This window comes from Cinclus cinclus, chromosome 1 (genome assembly GCF_963662255.1).
Source record: "Cinclus cinclus chromosome 1, bCinCin1.1, whole genome shotgun sequence".
NCBI classification, from domain to species: Eukaryota; Metazoa; Chordata; class Aves; order Passeriformes; family Cinclidae; genus Cinclus; species Cinclus cinclus.
Window position 1 is genome coordinate 83,201,257 of NC_085046.1, and position 21,087 is coordinate 83,222,343.

At 38.7% G+C, this 21,087-nt stretch overlaps 1 protein-coding gene across 11 annotated transcripts in view; it reads left to right on the forward strand.

Moving 5' to 3' along the window:
- IKZF1 (IKAROS family zinc finger 1) overlaps positions 1 to 16,485 on the forward strand; it is a 69,214-nt gene extending 52,729 nt beyond the window's left edge. For 5 of the 11 annotated variants that reach the window (XM_062509051.1, XM_062509635.1, XM_062509226.1 and 2 more), the window contains 4 exons: positions 1,146 to 1,313; positions 3,209 to 3,334; positions 7,681 to 7,815; positions 11,988 to 16,485. In XM_062509051.1, coding sequence (XP_062365035.1) covers positions 1,146 to 1,313; positions 3,209 to 3,334; positions 7,681 to 7,815; positions 11,988 to 12,691 — 1,133 coding nt within the window. In that variant the 3' untranslated portion in view covers positions 12,692 to 16,485. The remainder of the gene's footprint in view (positions 1 to 1,145; positions 1,314 to 3,208; positions 3,335 to 7,680; positions 7,816 to 11,987) is intronic. The other 6 variants (XM_062509132.1, XM_062509473.1, XM_062509812.1 and 3 more) reach the window with 2 other exon arrangements.
- The last annotated feature ends 4,602 nt before the right edge of the window (positions 16,486 to 21,087 follow it).

Below are 21,087 nucleotides of genomic sequence, written 5' to 3' on the forward strand. Positions count from 1 at the left end.
GCCTAAGAGAAGCAAAATTCAGCAAATGTGTTTAAAAGGCTAGTTTGACTTAGCTGAGGGCTGTACAGAAACAGGCATGCACAAGCAATTCTTGATGACAGAATGCTCTCATGTATAATTTTTCTTTTATTCCTGTCTGGTACAACTGGAAACATATTTTATTTCCCACTGATTTCAGAAAAGGCCTCATCCATCTTAAATTAAAAAAAAAAAAAAAACCAAGAAAAAAAAACCCAAACCAACATCATATTGATTTTAAACAACACTAAAAAGCCAACAACAGCTATATTAATTTTTGCCAAGGCTTTGATTCACTTGCTTGATAACAGCCACCAGTTTAGACAAATCAAGGCCATGTCTCTTCAAGTTTTTCTACATCTGTCCAAAGTGTAAACCATCAGAGCCTATTTGCATAGCTCCTCTGTTCATACCTTACCTAGAGAAGGGCTTGGATTTAGGCATGGAAGTACTGGGCTTCCTTTGCACTGTCTTAACTTCTGTGGTTTTACTCTCTAGCTTTCTCTCTTTTCTCTGTCTCTTTCCTGATTTGGCTGCTTAGGGACAGACAGGTAATGGAGAAGAAATTGAAAGGGAAAATACAGGGAAAATGTAAATGAAAAGAAGTTATTATAACTGTTATAATGAAGTGCCTTTCATTTAAATATAAGAATGTAACGCTGAAATGAACTTGTGATCCTGAAATGCATTTTTAATGAGTTTCCTTTTTATTTTGCTGCTTCAGTGGCATATTTTAAAGACCCTTTGAAAAAAGCCACATTAAAAACCCCACCAAATGCCACAACATGCAAAATTGGATATTGGTTTATTCCAAAACTGCTGATCAGGAAGAGTGGCTCTTCAACACAAAATGTTGCAGTCACTTTATTTAAATGAGTTTGAATTTGCATTGTGATGTGCCATTCTGATTTAGAAAAAAAAAATTAGATTTTCAGATCAAATTGACCCAGCCAGTGAAGCATTAAGAAACTGGCAGGTTTAGTCTGAAAGCCTCATGTTATATCAAACCTGCAGCTGGTGGAAGTCACAGAGCAGCAGTGAGAAAACAACTTTCTCCCTGAAATCTTTCTCTTGTTACTGCATAAGATTTTTTTTTGTTCTCACATATTTTCTCCTTCTTCCCAAAGGAGAACGCCCTTTCCAGTGCAATCAGTGTGGAGCCTCCTTTACCCAGAAGGGCAACCTCCTGCGCCACATAAAGCTGCACTCAGGTGAAAAGCCCTTCAAGTGTCACCTGTGTAACTACGCTTGCCGCCGCAGGGATGCCCTCACGGGACACCTGAGGACTCACTCAGGTAAGTGAAGGTTTGGGAATAACCAGGGCTGCTTAGCACCATACCCACTGAGGAGATGGGGGTGGCCACCAATCCTCAGAGCTCTTCTCACCCTGAGGAGTTGAGTAGCCCCATTTTGGAGTTAACCAACCTGTGAACTAGCCACAGCGTGTTAGCAGCAAAGAAATGACTAAACACACATCACACTCACGACCCTTCACCAGAAGAACTGGGTTCTTTCCCATACTTCTTGGCTGATTCAAAGTTTCTGTATTAGAGTTTCATCTTACAAGCCTCGTGTGAGTTATCCATTTCATGGAAGTACGAACATGACTTAAGCTGATGAATGCTTTAGGGTTAGAGATAATATAAAGTTGAAACACAGTCTTGTATTCATCTTCAGCCTGAGGAGTGAACACTGCCTACAGCATTTAGCAAGTTATTTGTTGCACATTTTATTACAAGTACCTTGAAGGAGAGAGTGGGAAGAAGGCAGAGGGTGGGAGAAAGAAAGACAATAATCTTCCGCAAAAGAGGACTCTCATGGACTTTTTCAGTGTCTGTTTCAACAGTAATATGGAGATATGAATAAATACTTTTGAATAGCTGCACTTTCCCATTACCATGAACGTCTCATTGTTTGACAGAAGCCACAGTCACATACCTTCTGTGAAGTAAAACCAATTTAGCACATTCAAAGTGCCTTTAAAAGCAGAGTGTCAACTAGTTTCCCAAGCTAAGCTGCAAATGCAAATTGCTATTTGGATGGGAGACCTCCAATACACATTGCTGGAATTGACACTGGTAACATTACTTGTGAAAGTTGGTTTGGGCTTCTGGGTGGCAGAAGGGGAGCTCTCAAAGCGATTTTTTGTGCTTCAAAAAAGTTAGGAAAATTCTTCTCTAGCATACAGTATTGAATAATGAGATCCTTAGAGTTGATCGCAGACTTCCAAAATATTTTACATTTGTCCTATTTTCCCCCAGCCTGATTGAGGAAGGCACATACTTTAAATAGAATTTTTTCTCCCTTTCCCTTTTGTTACTGATTTTCATGGATGCACAATTTGAAATGTAGCTTTTCATGCATATATATATATATGGAATCTCACCTGGACACTCTCAACAAACTGTGAGGATTCCATAGTTAAAGAGACAATACCTAAATTATAGATAATGATTAGTTCAAGCAATTGGCAAACTGACACCAATGCATTAAAAAACAAGTTGGATGTCTGAAACTGATTTTCACCTAAGAATCTGTAAATAAAATTCAGAAATTAAACAGTGCAACTATCTAAAATTGTGAAATCACATATAAAGTGACAGTCTTGTCAAAATTCAAGTCCAATACACAGAAAAGTATTGTTGGTGAAAAATTCCTAGAACTAGCTAGATCTGGATTGGTGTAATATAGAAAATAAATTTTCATGCCATTTATCCTGAATTTCCAGAAGCAGAAAACACACAAAATCTAAGATTGTCTTAGAAGAGTTGAGCTGGTTATGTTTGTACCAGAATTGACCTCCAGCCAAGCAAGTCTCTACCTACACCACCTGTTTGTCCACTGGTAGTCTCTGTGTGACTGGACACTAAAGTGCTCCCAGACTTTTGAAGGTGTCTCAGTTTCTAACCTGTGCAGATGCTGTTTTTAAAGATTTAATGTCACAGTCTTTATCTGATCTGAATAATCTAAAATCAGTTTGCAGGACCCATAAAATTGGCCTATTGATGTAAAGATATACAACCAGTTTTCCATTAGTTGTTTTTCACTTAGATTTTTAAATTAAGGAAATCTTCCTTCACCACAGCATGGCTTTATTTTTGGGGTGGGCTTTTTGTCTCTTGTCCTTACCATTGTTAATATGCTGCTGAATGCCTCATCTGAATCTCATAATGAATTGTGTTTTCTCCAGTTGGCAAACCCCATAAGTGTGGATACTGTGGTCGCAGTTACAAGCAGCGCAGCTCTTTGGAAGAACATAAAGAACGCTGCCATAACTACCTTCAAAACATGAATCACTCAAGCAGCATCTATCCAGGTAATAAAAGCATCCATTTGGGGAATACTGCTGTGCTGGCATAAATACAGAGAAAGGAGTGCAAAAAAATGGTAGTACCAGTTTTGGCAATTTTGCTTTGGAGAGTCACACATATCCCCCATATATATGATACTGTATCTGGATTTATTCTTTATTTGATAAATATTTGGCTGTTTTTTCACTTTGTTTAGCTCAAATAAAAAAACAAAGTACAATTCAAACATGTAGCAAAACACTTGCAAGGCCTGGAAAACATCAGTTTGTCATCTCAAGACAATATGGCTACATCACCTCACTACCTTCTCTTGGAGGCCTGTATTGCAATACACTTGTGGATGTATTTTTAATAAAGAGTTAATTCCAGTGTTCTAGATAAGGCTGCACATCTCCTCCCCTTCCCAGGCACAGCTTAAAGGGCTTACTTGACCACTGGGACTAACTAATCTAAGAAGGATGAGCTATCTGGCTTTGATCTCACTCTGCCAAGCAAGAGGACATAAAGCAAGAGATATTTAATTTAGGCAGTTTGACTTGAAACAGTCCAGAACAGCTAAAAATTTGTTGACAGCCTTCTTCCCAAGCTTCCCCTTGAAAGAAAACTGGGGGAGGTAAGGTGTTGAGACTACTGTGACAATGGAGGTAAAGTCCATTTATTGGAGAATATCAAAAAAATATGCCCAGAAAGAGAGCAAGCAGATGTTGGGGCTTGGATTATATTTTTTAACAAAGATCCAGAAGACCTGTATGGGATTTATCACAGTAATTAGCCATACAAAGTCCTCTTGCATGTACAGTTTTAGATGGAGAAGATCCAGCTTCTCTGGTGGAATTTAAACACAGCCAGTAAGTTCCATTTCCTGCATATCTTTTTAATCTGTCAGTATATGTTATTTAGTTTGTCAAATGGCAAAAAAATTGAAAGTTCTCTCTGCCCTCTTTACAATGATGCTTCATTTAGTATTTTATATCTGTACAGAACCTGATATGTTTTTACATGCTATCAAATAATGTAAAGTATATGCACATAATGATATCGGTGAATATAACTGAGATGCTTCTGGAGACAGCATGTTAAAGCAGCACCCCTTCTAATTTTATTGAGGGGATGAAGAATATATGAATAGAAAATTTCAATGTAATAATATACAGTAAGCAGCAATACTTATTTCTCAAAGAGGTAACAGGATTTAGAAGTAAATATTCTGGTTTGGGATTTCAGTCTTCAGTGTCTGGCACATGAATTTAAGTGCCTGCACACTGAATTTGAAAATCTATGTGAATGAGTAGCTGAACTACTATGAAAGTCTTAATAAGATGAAACTCATGTCAGGAATCATAAACTTTAATAAGAAATGAAACTGTTTTAGAAACTGACTCTTGTTTACATCAAATCCTGACAGGATAGCTTGCACTAACTTACAGCTATATATCTAACAACTCAGTGAGAAAAAAACTTGAGGAATTGAATAATGCTTCAAAATAATCACTTCTTGTATGTGCATTAAAATATATATATTTCTTCTTGTATATTCTTCTTTTGTTCTTGTATAGTCTACATTTGACATAATAGGACTGTTTTGAAAATTAGAAAAAAATGAAATTAACTAAAGGGTTTAAAGCTCATATTCAGCCAAAGGCTTCACACTTGAAGTTTAGTCCTCAGTTAACAAATCAATTCTGTACAGTACTAAAACAATGAAAATTTCCTGCATTTTTCCCAGTATTTTGCATGATGAAAATGTAGAAAGAACAGTTGAGAATAAGTAGATGTCCTGTGAATTTTACTATATTCTATGATATATCTAGAAAAGCATGTAGCTAAAATACCACTGTTCTTAAACTATTTCAAGGTGTGATGTGGATCTGTTAGAGTCATTATTCGGACCCCTTTTACCCCCAGCCTCAAAAAAAGCTGGTACAAAAACATCTGCTAGAGTATCTGATTTGACATTCTGCCACTGCAAAATTTTTTTTACAGCATTTTTAAAATACTTTTGGCAGTATGCATAGAAAAAATGTCAGTAGAAAGAAGCTAAACTTGTAGAAGCTTTCCATCAGCTTGTAAATCTAACAAATGTAATTGAGAAAGAACTTAAATAAGGGAAAGAGAGTAAAAGGGAGTAAGACGAGGAACAGGAGATGGTACTTACATTTTAACTTTTGTTTTCTCTCTTTAAGAGAAGGAAATATAACACAAAATTGGAACCTGATAAATTTAATGGCAAAAATCTTATTTTAGAGGACTATAATCTCACTGTCCATGTGAAGTTCTTCTCTTAGAAATATTACCTGGAGTTTTGCATCTGAGTTGAATGGAAGTGTGCTGAAGTCTTAATGGACTAAATAAAACAGCAGGAGAAGTCGTTTCTGAAGTTTTTAAAGGGTCAGTTACAATTCTTCCGTCACTGGGAATTTTTGTTTGAAATAATAATTTTTTTTTGAAGTTCACTGGCACCAAATTTTAGAGACATAGTTACTCATTTGGTAGGAAACTTCAGAGGATTTCTGTTGCAAGCACTGGGGATTAGTACATTATTCAATTTGCTCTCTTTTTTAATAACACTTTAAGAAGCTTGAAAGTTTAACTGTTGAGTACATGACTCACCCTCTCTTGAACTGATTAGAAAAGGAATGTTATTATAACCTAAACAGATATTTCTTGATCACTTCAACTTTTAACTAAATATTCAGTCTTTTGTGTCCCTGTTGAAGGTCTGCTTTAAAACATACTCTGTAATTCTCTTCCTGAGGTATCTGGAAGCCCTGGTCAGCACAAGATGCTGATGGTGTTATTCAATGGTGGCTATGTGCCATAAATATTCTTTACTCTTCTGCACCTTCATGACTAAATTCTTCACATTTCCAGCATTGGTCACAATCTTTAGTGTTCTATGGGGCTGGAATATAATTCCATGAAACTCCATGTAACTGTCATTGGCAGTGGCATTTTCATAGTCACTATCACTATCACTGCTGTATGTACTGCTTCAGCAAAGACTCAAGAACTAGCTATGAACTTCTCAGTTAGGTTGCAGGGCACTGTTGAATAAGACACTTCAGCAGCTTCTCACAGTTATCCATCAGACCTGATTTCATATTTCAGGAACAACACAGTTTTTACAATCATCCTTTTATGGCTGTGGTATATGGTCAGAATAACATTGGATTGCAACGATGTGTTCTCAGCTATTGAGAAACACCCAGTTACCAGACTAATGGGTCCTGTGAACCAGTAAATCCAGTGATAAAACAAATTCTCAGCAGGCACAGAAGGAAAAAATGTAGCAGAGTGGGGCACTTAATTGAAACAGCTCAAAGAATCAAAGTATAAAAATAATCTTTTGTGTCTTCCTTTAATAGCAACTCAAAAGTTCAGGGAAAATGTCCATATCTTAGCAGCAGATAAAAGTAAAATCCACCCCTTTTTCTCCCTTGACAAACAAACAAAAAAACCCCAAACCCCACAAACAAAAAACCCACCAGCAAAACAGTTGTGCTGTGATCTCAGTGCATTCACTTTCCTCTTAAGTGCTGGAAGTCAGAAATACCTTTCCGTACCATTTTGACAGTCATTGTTTTGACAGTGCATTTTCATACGTCCCTTTTGTTTCTGCAGGAAAGTACTGAAGTAAAATATACTGAAAGTGAAATAGTCTTCTTTTCCTAGAGCCTCACAGTTAAGCTTCTAATTCGACAGTCTCAGCAGCAGCAGGAGGTTGGGAAACAGGTTTGAGTATTGGAAATCAAGTGTTCCACTGAGGGTGTGATTTTATCAATTAAAATTGTTAAAGATAAAATAGCATCAAAGAAGCATTGAAATATTTGCTATGGGATAAAAGGAGCTGGAAACAAGGGTTGGTGTAGCTTGCAAATACATCTTCCACTTTTGGTGTTGAGAAGTTTGTCCACTTTTCCTGCTGAGGAAGCAATTATCATATAGGGGGTTTTACTGGGAGAAAGGCAGAAGAACATTGCAGGGGGTTTTAGTGGGAGAGTGGAAAGATGAACTGCTTTGTGTCCAGGATAAAATTAGGACCTAATTTATTCACTGAAATGCAGAGTGGCTGTAGAACAAGGGTGGAGTGATTATGTGACTTACAGGCAGAAACCTTGCAGTTGCTATCTCATTTTTGTGTCCTAAATGAGGAAAACATGAGCATGTACATAGATTAATCAGCATGAGGGAATTTGTTACGGAGAGTCAGAACTGTTCCGTGTCTCATATGCTGAGCTCCTTTGCCCGGCTGCTTGGCAGCTAAAAGAAATTGACTGACAAACAATAATCTAAGACAAAAGTTCCATTAAAATGGAACCTGCCTAACCCTTCTGATGTCATTTGATTTCAGTCATAAAAGACGAAAGTAACCAGAGTGAAATGGCTGAAGACCTGTGCAAGATAGGGTCAGAGAGAGCCCTCGTGCTGGATAGACTAGCAAGTAACGTCGCCAAACGTAAGAGCTCTATGCCTCAGAAATTTGTTGGTAAGAGTTAAACGTTTGCTGTCTCCTAAAAATAAAATAACACAAAGACCCCTAAAAAAATCACAGCATTTTTAGTTTTGCTTTATTATTTTACTTGTTTTGCTAAATTAACAATATGTATCTCTGTAGAAGCAGATACGGAGACGTGTTGGGGGAAAAAAATAACTAAACATCTCCAGCATAAATTTCTGCATGTTTAATTTTTCACATCTGGAGATCAGTATTAAGTGTTTTTCCTGCCTTTTTAAAAGCTTATGGACCAGATCATTACAAAATCTGGACAGGTTCTTTAAGCTGCCTTAAGAACCTGAAAATAGGAATAGACATTTCCTGTTGGAATAGCATTTGATCACACTTCCAGAGTTATTTTATTGAATTCTTCAATGACATTCAGATCTGGGCATATTGGTGTTTCTGAAAGCATTTGTGAATAGTTGAGCATAGACTGGGTAATACTCTTCATCCTTTGATAAAATCTGCTCATTTTTACAGCACAGACTGATATGTCTGAAAACAATACCTAAGTAAAATGACCTTTGTGTATATTCTATGTACGATGCAAAAATTTCATGCCTATTTATATATAGCAGTTTTTGTCTTAACAATGAAAAAATTTGACATTAAGCCTATAAAAATGAAGGCTACACATACTGTTCTGTTTGGTCGGCCTGTGCTAAGTAGGGATTACACCATTTTTGTGAAATCCACAGACAGTATTTTGTCAGCTATGTAAGGTTAGTCTTCAATAAATAAAAATATGGGAGATCAGAGGACAGCATATACCCATATTTAGCTAGGTTCTTTTTTAATTCTCTGTACATTTAAAAAAATGTTATTCTATAGGAGACAATTAGATTAAAGTCTCTGAAACAAATGCACTTAAGAAGGTCTTCAGTCAAAAGTTGAGGCAAAAAAAGGACCAGTTTATAAGGCAGAAAATGCAAATACACTTTCTTCAACAAGGACACAGGGGTGAAAGGAAAATTAGCATTTCCTAGATGAGGAAAGGGGAGTTTCAACTATGTCAGGAGGTATACCAAAAGGTTTTAAATTAAATTCCAAGGCTTTTTTCAAGTCCAACGACAACAATTCTAGGAGGTAGTCAAGGATAAGAAATGCTTGTGATTATGATTATGCTTATGCTTATAAAAGGGCAAAAGTTGTAGTAGAGCTAGATACCAAAAATACATCAACTATAATATATACGTAATGCCAGCAAGACTAGTTTAGACACTCTGGTAACTGTTTGCATTAGGCATGGTGCCAATTCTATGAAAGTTCCAGGAAGACCAGAAGTGCTAAAATTTAAAAGGTAGTATCATGTATCCTTGGGTGTGGACTGGCTATTTTGTGCTCTTTTTCTTTGCTCAACCTGAGAAACAGTAAAGACAGCCAGTTTAGCTATGAGCTTTAGGAGGGCAGAGTTTCCTGTCAGTTTTTCAGGGTGCAGTGTAGGAAAAGACAACCTACTGACAGCAGATATTTATGGAAATGTTCTGATCTTCAAAAGGAAAAACTTTTCTAACAAGAAAATACTCCCAAATACTTTTCTTTGCAATCCTCATCTGCTGCTTCATACTATAGAAAAATTCCTGATTAATGCAAGGCTGAGCTGGCTGGTGAGGAGAGCTTTTGGGTACTAAGACATGTTTATTGCTCCTGTAGATTATCATGTCGTCCCAAAACCCGTGCTGAAATACAGGGAGAAGGTGCAAATGGCCTCCTTCACATAAAGGGTGAAGTGTCTTCTGCTTCATTAGTTTTTCTCAAGACTAAATTAATTACCTTTCAAAAATTAGATTATTCAACAAATCCAGCCAGTTACCTGTAAAATTCTCTGTATTCCAAACTGGAATAGTTCCCAAACCCAAAAGAACTGGGCCATCCAAACCAGAGTGAGAATTGCATGAAAAGTTGACATATGGTTATAATGCTTAAAAGAATAAACAGCCAAGAATGGTATTAAAAAATGCTAAGAGAAAGGTTGCCCACATGCACTGAGTGCATTTTTACTGCTTAAGTACCTGCTGCAGAATCCTGAGCAGTGCAAACCTTGAAGTGCATCAAACCATTAGCAGTTTAATTTACTTATGCCTTAATAACCACAGAAATGAGCTATTATTTTTAATGAGTGCAAGAATTACTGCACTGCCCAGATATAGAAATGGTACCTGCCTACCCTAACTTTGTGTCTGATTCAGACACTTTGCTTGAAAATTTTTTCTTATGAACACTTGATCCTCTCTACTACAACTACCAACTAGTTTTGCTACATAAAGCAAATACTAGCCAAGAAACAGATATTACAATCACACCTTCTGGATGCCCAAATTTTTGTTTATAATGAAGACCTGTCCCGTTTTTCAGTGGTGTGCAGTGCACGTGGAATACAAATGATTTTGGGTTCATTTTTTCATCCTTGAATAAAGTGTATACATTGATGTTTTGAGAGTTTTTCTGTATTTAATTTAAGAGTCTTTTATAATGACTATTTTGAATCTTAGGCAACTCTGCCTGAGAAGTATAACATTTTAAAGGATAAAAAAAAGAATGCAACCTAAATTGGCAGAATGATTGGGAAAGAAAACAAGAGGAACTGAAAGCTTGTGTAGCATAGCAGCTAAAAGGTGTCTGTACCCTACATCTCTCATAAGAGCTTATGCAATGCTCAGGGTATTTCTTTCTCTGCTTGCAGAGCATGGAACTAGTATGAAACCATATCTTGTGGGAAATGTAGACCACAGGATTTCCTACACTTTAGTCCCCATCATTGCAGAAGTGTCATGCTAGAAGGGTTTGGTCTCCTCACTTACTTTGAATGGTCAATCTGAGTAGAAACTGTGTGGAAAATTGGTGATAAATTAATGTGCAGATCCTCTGGTAAAATGTCCATGCTTCTGATATAATTTCAACAAATTAGGACTTTCTAAGACCTTCCAGTAAAATTTCATGTTGATCAGGCAATGATGACAGCATCTCACGGAGATATTTGTGGCTTTTAGTGTTTCCCAAGATCTGAAGAGCTAGAAAATCCATCCAGACTATCAACAATATGTCATTGGTAGACCAATGGAGGAGCCTGTGAAAATCTTTTACCTCTTTAGATTTGGGTGAATTTATTAAGGGCCTGGTAATAACTTTGATGGTTTACACTGTTAGAGAAGACTGCTGAAGTTCATAAAATCAACATCTGTGATTTAAATAGTTTTTTCCACTCCTAACTTTTGCCTTCTATGTTTTGCTATCTGTCCAGTAATTTGGAGGAAATTGTAGTGAAACTCAACATCAATACTGGGATATCCAGCTAAATATACATTAGTGCAGTCTGATTTAAAAAAGAAAATTATAGATTTACCCCTTACTTTTGGCATCCCATCAGATTCAAACTTACCAGTAACAAGCAATCTTGCTCTAGATAGGGCCTTCTACCTTGTAGGAAATATATGCTCCAACTACAAACGCACTTATACATTTTACATGATTCTGGGTTATTCTTCTACACAACAACTTTTTGACACAAAATATTTAGGAACATGGGTAGCTTCTGGTAATGTGTCTGACATGGCTTATGGTAGGTGTGTGGGATGGTGGCAATATGAAAAATAAAGTTTTTATTGTTTTTTTCTCCAAAATGACATATATATGACCACATTGCTGATGTGGGTTATTTCTAAGAAACTGAAGGTCTAAAACTAAACCATACAATTTCCAGTCTAAGAATGTAATACTTTAGGTAAAAATATTAATAATGTGCTTCATGCTCTGAAGCATCGGTCCAAGATTGCTGTGCCTGTGAGGGCACAGTGGCTTCACCAACCACAAAGGCAGTGCCTCTGCTCACTGTAGGAGGCAGATGAAGGACACCAGTGAGAAAAGACAAAGACATGACAGAGCACTAGATCTGTAGCTTCCATGAGTCCCTGTATAATTATTTCCAGAATTTCTTTAATCCGTTTGCTTTTCCAAAGCCCTCAAATTATTTTGCATACTAAAACAGACTGCAAACCCATCATTTCTCTAAGCAGCTGTATTAGAGAACTGAGAATACTTTAGGTGGATTTCAGAGGTGTATTCGTTCAACTCTCTTCTTCCCTGCTTTATTAACCCATGATGTTCATTTCCTTAATCATGCAGAAATCAGCCCTCTAACTCCTCACTGTTTTTCACTGCAGGTGACAAATGTTTGCCCGATCTTCCTTACGATGCCAGCCTCAGCTACGAGAAGGAGAACGAACTCATGCAGACGCACGTGATCGACCAGGCCATCAACAATGCCATCAGTTACCTGGGGGCAGAGTCCCTGCGTCCCCTCATTCAGACACCGCCGGGTGGCTCTGAGGTGGTGCCTGTCATCAGCCCCATGTATCAGCTCCACAAACCTCTCGGGGACAATCAGATTCGCTCCAACCTCCCTCAGGACAGTGCAGTGGAAAACTTGTTGCTGCTTTCCAAAGCCAAGTCTGTCTCCTCTGAACGAGATGTCTCTCCCAGCAACAGCTGCCAAGACTCAACAGATACAGAGAGCAATAATGAGGAGCGCAGTGGTTTGATCTACCTGACAAACCACATAGGTGCCCATGCAAGAAATGGCATCTCTATAAAGGAAGAAAACAGGCAATACGATGTCTTGAGAGCGGGTACTGACAATTCCCAGGATGCTTTCAAAGTGATCAGCAGTAATGGGGAGCAAGTAAGGGTTTACAAGTGTGAACACTGTCGAGTCCTTTTCTTGGATCATGTGATGTATACGATCCACATGGGCTGCCACGGGTTCCGTGATCCTTTTGAATGCAACATGTGTGGCTACCACAGTCAGGACAGGTACGAATTCTCTTCCCACATAACTCGAGGGGAGCACCGTTTCCACATGGGTTAAAACACTGGCACAGATCAAGCCTCAACAGCTGCATTACTGGAGCTGCATGAGCCATGACAGCAACAAAGCAAAAGTCAGCTGGACAGTAAAAGTCACATGAGAATCAGAAGTTCAGCAATGTTTGCCCACAAGAACAGGGATTTTGTTTTGGTACCATGCATCACAACTCAGTTTTCTAAAATGAGTTTTTACTGAAAATGTTTGATCACCAAAAACTTTTAGTAAGTAGAGCTTTTGTAGTCACATAGCTGAAAGCCCTTCCCTAAAATGATGCTTCTTGCAAGCCTCCCTTGCCAGAACTCTTAACCACGTGCAGAATGCTCCACATGACCAGGACACAACAGGCAGCAGTGGCCAGGCTTTCTCTCTTAACACCCTGAGCATAGGGCTCTTCTACAAAATGTGTGGTTTTTTGATTTTGGTATTATTTGACTCTTTCGAGAATATTGAACTCAACTAAACATGGAGGGACCCATCTCAGATAACTTTATGGACAGCTGGGGTGGGATGGGGCCTCCCCCAGCCAGAAGGTTCTGAGTTGCTTTGGTGGTAAGAAGTAGAACATTTCCGCCTGCAAGGATGCTACTGGTATTGATAGCACAACGTGCCTTGTTTGTGTCACCAGGCAGGAGAACAGGAATGCAAAAGATAGAAGAAACACCCTTGTAATATATTCTGTGAAGTGTGAATTGCATTTAATGTATAGAAAAAGGGTATTGTCGGCTCTTCGAATAAATATTTTCTCTTCCTATCCAATAAACACCCACCTCTTTTAAGCAACCCCTCCTTTCTCTGCATATAAAAGTTACAATGTATTTAATGTTTCTTTCTCTTTAAAGCTTTAGTTATTTAGAAAAGTATGACGTACAGTTGAGAAAGTAGATAGGTATATGTGTGGGGAGTCTCCTTAAGCACATTTTTCATCTCTTCAAACTGTCTGAAAAATATCCAAATGTCCCTCTTTTAGATATAAAAAAATCCCATTTTGCTTACACAGAAGATGTTCTCTTGTGAATTTTGTGGCTCTAGTCATAAGTGTTGCACTTGATTATTTTTAAAGCACTGAGGTGAATTAAATCAGCCAGTCAAAATTTGCAGCCGTCTTCTTTTTTTCCTGGCATTTGCCATTTAATGAGGGACCACGGCCCACAAAGGCGTGGAGAGCCTTCCTATCCAACCAGTCATTTTCACTAAGTGCTTTGAGTCAGCTTTACTTTTGTGGAACTAATCTTAAGACATAAAAAATGTTGGGTTTTACAGAATGGAGACCAGAGGCTACAACACTTTGCAGAGTGCAGAAAAGTCCACCAAAATCTTTCTCCATGGTGGGTTCTGCTGCAGGTACCGTAGCTTCAGTTAGAATGCAAACTTCTATGATAAATAGATTTTAGTTCCAAACACATGTGATTAAAAAATCTCTTTTTTAAGCTTCTGCTTAGCTTCCTCTTCCAAATATTTCATTTTTCTCCCTGAACACCCTCATGCTCTAAGACTGGGCAAAAATAAAATTTTTGCAGCTGCATAAAAATCTGTCATTGTTGCTGTACTGTTGTCCTGGACAACATTCATTAAAATAACCCATCTTATTAGCTTAATATAGAAATACTTCCACTCTGCATAAGGAATGGGTATTTTGCAGAAAACACAGTCAAATACCCAACAAGACTAGAAGTCTTGTCATACATTTATACATTTTCCATTCACAAGTGCATACAAGCATATGTATTTACTATAAAACAGATTTGATGGGACCATGAACTGCTTGTACTTGGGCCAGCGTGGCCTGATATTACATTTGCAGCTATATTTGATAAACATTTCCTATACACACATATTATTACAGGCATGCCGAGTTCCTTCTTCTGCTTTCACTTTTGCAGGTGTAGGTCAGGAGCGACAACACTGAAGCTGAGGAAGGACACTGATGAAAAAATGAACCACAAATGTGTGCTTGTACAAGCAACCTCAAACCTTAGCTTGAGGTTCATGCCAGTTGTGAGGCTCTTGCTTCACTGGACACGTGGGCATGGTGGTGTTTTCACACTGAACACGCAGGACAGCCTGACAATGCGGTGGCTTTGTCAGCAGAGATGAATGCTGTGTAGGAATGCCCACAGACCAGTGCACAAATCCACAGCAGGGAAAGCACATTACTAGTGCAAGTTAACCCCAAAAATGAGCAGCGTGAACTACAGACCCCAAGGTGATCACCCCTATTCCCACATTAGAATTTGGTTGCCTTGAGGGACTTTATTGATGCCCTCTACTCCAGCGTTATAACTCAGCTGAGCTGTTATTGCTTGTTACCTTCCAGCCCAAGAGGCTGCGTGAGGGGTAGGCACAAGGAATCCCTGGCCACTGTCATGCACCAGCCATGGTCTCATCATCAATGCCTGCTACACTTCATCTTCAAGACAGATTGTACCTGGCAACATGCTGTTACCAAATATTTTGTACAGGAATGATCTGAAAAGGACTTTGCAGGGGGTAACTTATATGGATGAGTTTCCTTTAATTTTTTACATTTAAGTACAATTGAAATGGGTTCATTTTTCATAGCTGGTAGGGATATATTCAGCTGTTCTTACCCCTCTCCTATATTGATTGATGCCAAATGAGAGGGGACAAAGTAATTTCCAAGCCCTGCTGCAATGTCCTGCGTGAGACCAGACACTGACTTTACAAAATGTTCTGCTTTTAATGCTCTTAGAGCTCCTTCCTGTTCTTCATAGGTTTAGGTCACTATGTACCCCATGTTATAATTTTTTCCATTCTTAATGTTAAGGCTCCCCCAGCTATACAGAGGAGGGGGACAACAGTTCACTCAGGTGGTTTTGTTTCTTTGCTTTTACCAAACACCGACGCAAATAAAACCACATTCATGAGCCGTGTAAACAAGCACAGCTCCAGCTCCAGAGTTCCAGTGTGCCTCAAAGACAGTTTTGAAAGGTGAATTCTGATTCGTGGGTAGGTTTGCTACCTTCACCACATCTCTGTGCACACACAAATGTCTGAGTCCCTGTGTCTCTCCTCTTGTTGACATGCACATGCCCTCTCTGCGGCTTTGTGTATCATTAATATTTTATATACATTTGTATGTGTATATATATCTAAAATGGTTGGTATGACATTGATGATGCACTGTCACTCACAGTGGGTTTGTTTCCTGGCTCTGGAGTTTTCTTATTTATACTATAACAGAATATGTTGGTGTTGTATAATAAACAGTACAGTAGTATAAGTAAGTATATTAAGACACAGTGTTTCGGGGCATAGTCCAAAGGCAAAACAAATGGCATTCTCTGTTCACTAAAGGGCTTTTTTAGGTTTCCTTTTTTCCAGTGTTTTTTTTCTCTTTTGCACAAAATCATCTTCAATTTGTTTGGAAACAAGTGGTTCAGTAATTTTATTTATGAACATATGCAAGGATGGCATGAAAATAGAATGTTGTGTCTGTGTGCATTGAAACAAACTGTGCCCTCAGAAAAGTTTAGTGTAATCTTCTTTTTTCTTTTTTTGCTATGGTGCAATACCCTGAAACGGCTTAGCTGACCTTTAAAAGGAGTAAATATGTGAGTGGTTTTAAGTTTATATCTGTTTTTAAAAAGTAAAAAAAATAATTGCTTCCCATTCCTTCCCCAGGCACTGTCTTTTCTAATAGAAAAAGTTGTATTTACACTTTTTTTTGCTGTGGTTTTATATTGTAACTTCATTTCCTTTGAGAATATTGTATTTAAAAAAAAAAGCAATTTCATAAAATTTGGAAATGTTATTAAATTATGTCTGCAAACTGAGATGTATCTTTTGAGACAAGAGAACAAGACAAAAACCCCAAACCCCAGACTATTTTTGTCACTCTCCTCGTGGGTGAAGGAGGTTTTGGGCACACGGGGAGGCTCTGTGTCTGTGGGTGGTGACTGCGTGGGAGGGGACACAGAGTGAGGTGAGGTGCAGGTAGACAGAGACCCCTGGGGAGTCCATCCACGTTGTCCCTGCACCAGGGAGAGTCCATCCGTGTTGGCCCTGCAATTCAAACTCCGTGGCCAAAAAAAGCCAGGCTGTGTCACCACCCTGCCCTCACCCCCTACGTGAGGCAGCCTTGCTCAGCCAGCTCCAGTGAAGATCAGGTCCTGAACTGGCTGATGTTATCCAGAGTGTCCCTGCTCATCCCAATCATCCAGGTCCTGCAAGCAGCTGACTTTGAGAAGTGCTTCACCTCCAGCCCTCTCCTCGCACCCTTCCCTCCCACCAGCCAGATGGAGTCATTACAGAGCACAATTACTTCTGCATGTAGAGTCATGGTAATTCAAAATAAAACACTGAGAAATTATTTCTACTATTTGCCATAAAAAGGTGATTTCTCTGTGTGTGTCCCTGTTTCCTTTGGATTCCAGCACAGAAAATTTCACATCACATATTTAATGCAAACAAGAGTCAGTGTTTTGTTCAGAAAAGGCACCATTTATAAGGTTTCAGAAATATTTCCATTTGTTAAACTGTATTATTATGAACAAAATGAGATTTTAAAAAATAAAAAACAACCCCAAAACAAACCCTAATGGTATTGCAATTAACTCTATTACAGGTTCTCAAAATCTAAATTTTCCTTAATTTCCTTAAGTTTTTGTGATATAGTTTCATCACAAACTATGACTGCATAATATAAGAAGGAACTAACATACTAATTTCTTTGTTCCCCATCATAGCTGTTCCCCATCATCTCAGCAAATGAAACAAACTACAGATTTATGTTTCAGCTGGTACTTTTCTCCAAAACAAATACGATCTGAATAATAATAATAGCAACAATAATAAACACAAAAATAGACCAAATTTCATATTCTCAATCAGTGTTATTGAATCCTTGAGCTAGAGACATCCACAGACTTAAATGCAAGTTTGTCCCTAAAAATCTCTTCTGGGTCTATTATCAATTATATTTCAAAGACTTCCTTCAAATCAACACATTTATATTTTTTCCTACTACAATAGCTTGATTAAATTACATCAGAATTACATCAAATAGCTTGATTAGATTACATGAGTATTTTGGCATATGCCAAGATACAAATTGTCATACAGACAAAACCAACATCTACCAGGGGTGATTATTTTCAGCCTCGAGAGCCCAGACTGGCTTCCCAATCCATATATTGGCACCAAAACACCAAAAGAGCATTAACCTGTGCTCAACAAACAATGTGTTTGAAATCAAGAAATACATTAAAAGACACATGAACATTTTAGAGATAACAAAATGAGAACTCAGAGCCAGACCCGGAGCATGTGGATCTGATACTGTAACAATTCCCTGGCTTTTTCTTGATTTCTTTTTTTTTATATATGTTTGTGTGTGTGTCTGTGTGTCTGTGTGTGTGTGTGTGTGTGTGTGTGTGTGAATCACTCAACATCTTACTTGGGAAAAAGGAGTTAGTTAGAAATTCTCCTGACTTTGCCAATACACTGAGGATATCATACTGCTTTTATCAGCTTGCGAGATGGTCAAAAATAAAGGGAAAGCTTTCACTGAAAACTTAATATTTCAGCAGCAGCACTGGCAATTTGAAAACTGAAAATGTGGCAACTGGAAAATCAAAATATTTGATTTCTGAACAAACTGTTCATGCTTGTCTTGTGGGTCAGATCTCCAGGGCATCCTTCCCTGCCTAGGGGCCAGCCAGGCTGTGTCCACCAGCACGAAACACAGGAAGCTTCTTGTCTAGAAGGAAAATTTTACATGAGAATGAATTTTAGTCAAAATGCATCATGAAAGAAAAAAATTCTGCAGACCTGGCCTGTGGAAGGCAACAGAAGTCTTAATCTTAACAGGACATCCATTATCCCAATTTTTAAATTTTGATGCTCCTTTATTTTGGCCACACAGAATTTGACTTTTCAGGACTACTGAACTGAAGGCAGTGGCAGCAGCAGACATGCAGCATTTCTGAAATCCTGCTGTAATAGCCAGAAGATGGGCATGCAGAAAACAGGAAGGACAAAATTTTGCAAAGTTTCGCTGAAAATGGGATAGATGGAAGTGAGAAATCCAAAGCTGGGCTTCAGACAGCAGGAGTCAATCACATTTAAACAAAAAAAAAAAGGCTGCACAAGCATGACTGAAACCTCAAATGAACAGATCCCTGTTAACTGCAGTGAGACTTCTGCTGCTTTCTTTTTTTATTTTATTTTTTTCCATATAGAGAAAGGTCTCACTGCTTTAAAGCCATCCCAGGACATGGAACAATTCCTGGTTTTATCTGTCCTGACCACACATATGAAACATGTGAATGATAGAGGGCAGCTGCTGCTGTTCCTGCCGCTGGTGCGGCTGCAAATCACACAAACCAACGCCTTCCTGTCCCTTGGGAGAGAAGTGAAGGTTCTGGTTTATGAGCAGTTAGAGAAGAAAAAAAGAAAAAAGTAGAAAAAATCTACACCTTGCAGCAGACAGTGGGCCAGGGGCTGGGGGGGTGAGGAAGTTAATCAGCCCCAAGCAGGCTGTTCGGGATGAGGCCAAACAGATGGCTCGTCTCCGAAACGGCAAAACGGGAAGCAGATGTGGCCACTGCTTCTCCCCATGCATAACTGGGAACCAGCCAGTTGGTGAGGAACTTTGCATAACAAGGATAATTTGGTATCAAAACTGTCCCTAGAAGTGATCTGAATGGATCTGGGCACAGTTGACAGTTTTCACTTCTTGTTTCCCACTCAAGGTTTAACCAGATTAAATCTTAAATGTGACCCTACTCCTTGCCTGGGGTTGTTCTCAGCTCTCTTCTAGGGAAACCTGTGGTGGGAGTGCTCAGGTCTTCACTGAAGCTTTCAGGGCTAAAACCCTGATCTCTGTTCAGTCAGATGACACTTTGGTGACCAGTTTCAGCATGCTCTGATTTTTGAATCCGAAGCCCATAAACTTTTCAACAAGCAGCAGAACAGACGTTGAGCTCATCTCCTCTATTTGCGTGCACCAAAACTCATAGAGCCTGGATACTGGATACCACGAGCCTGGGCTAACATCCCCTGTAATCTCCTTACCACTAAGAACAGAGCCAAGGGCCCTAGAGGAGCCTGGCATCCCTTCCTGGGGAAAGGTCATCTGCCTGGGGGAGCAGGGATAGGAGAGCCTCTGGCTGCAAAGCCTCACCAACATGTCATAGCCTTTGCATCTGCCAGCCCTGCATGCACTTTACCAAAATAACAGGGAAAATAAACTGAGTATTGAGGGGCCAGTTTAAAACATGGATGGGATGTATACTACAAGTAAAAGAGGGGCTTTTATTTTTCTATACTTCCTATTTTCTTTCAGAGGAGATAGTAATGTAATTTTGACTACAGCTTTTACTTTATAGTGTCCCTGTTGCACTGACAAGGATTAAAGAAACTACAGTCTTAATATGTCATATAAATCAAAAGAGAGATCCACAGAGCTTTTAACGTTAAGGGTTGTTCAAATCTGGATTCAAACACTGCAGGTTTATTTCACTGATAGTTGCAGTGTACAAAAATATACTTTTATCACCTTACAGATTCCTCAGTGTAGCCATGGGAGTGCATACAGACTCCATTGTGTTGAAGAATAAAAAGAGGGTTTAATACTTGCAAAAAAACATATTTCTGGACAGTAACCAAAGCCCTGTCACATGAATTTCACTTTTTTTTAGCACAGCACATAAGTGATTTACTCCCCAAGTCCAGCTTTGAAACATTCACAAACTCTATATTTTTGCTTTGCATCCAGTCACTTAGTTCCTGGTTAATAATATAGATAGTGTTTTATTTGCATAGTCTAGCAAATGCACATGGGAATTGTGCTGAGCACTCACATGTACAGAGGGGGTTTTTGGACTCATTAAGTATTGGTACAAATTAGAATAGTTACTTCTGCTTTGGAAACATCTGTCTTGACCCCTCTCTGTAATCAAGGCTGAGACACCAGCCAGTCTTGTAAGGTGTATTGTAATTATATCATGATATTATGATAGTACCTGACAAGAGAATTCCTCCTGCAGGAGCCAGGGTAAAGCTGAATAAGTGAGAATACTCAGGCTCCTGAGGAGCACCCAGCACCAACAGACCCTGCAGCTGCTTCTCCCTGAGTCACAGCTCCATCACGTTTAATTGACCTTTAAACAAAGGTGGGATCGTGATCAGCAGAAAGAGCAGAGGAAGAAAAACTCAAGTGGTTTTAGGAAAACAAATGCATGTGTAAATAGAACAAGTCATCTAAAATCAAGCATTTTCAACAAAATTCCAAAGCCCAGGCTAGGGCTTTGGAAGGAGAAGGAGACTACAGGCATCTGCCTGAGTTTCATTTACTACTTCTTGATAGCTCATTGGTCATTGAAGGTAGGAGGAAATCTACCAGAAGTGATAGGAAGACCAGAAGGGAAATGAAG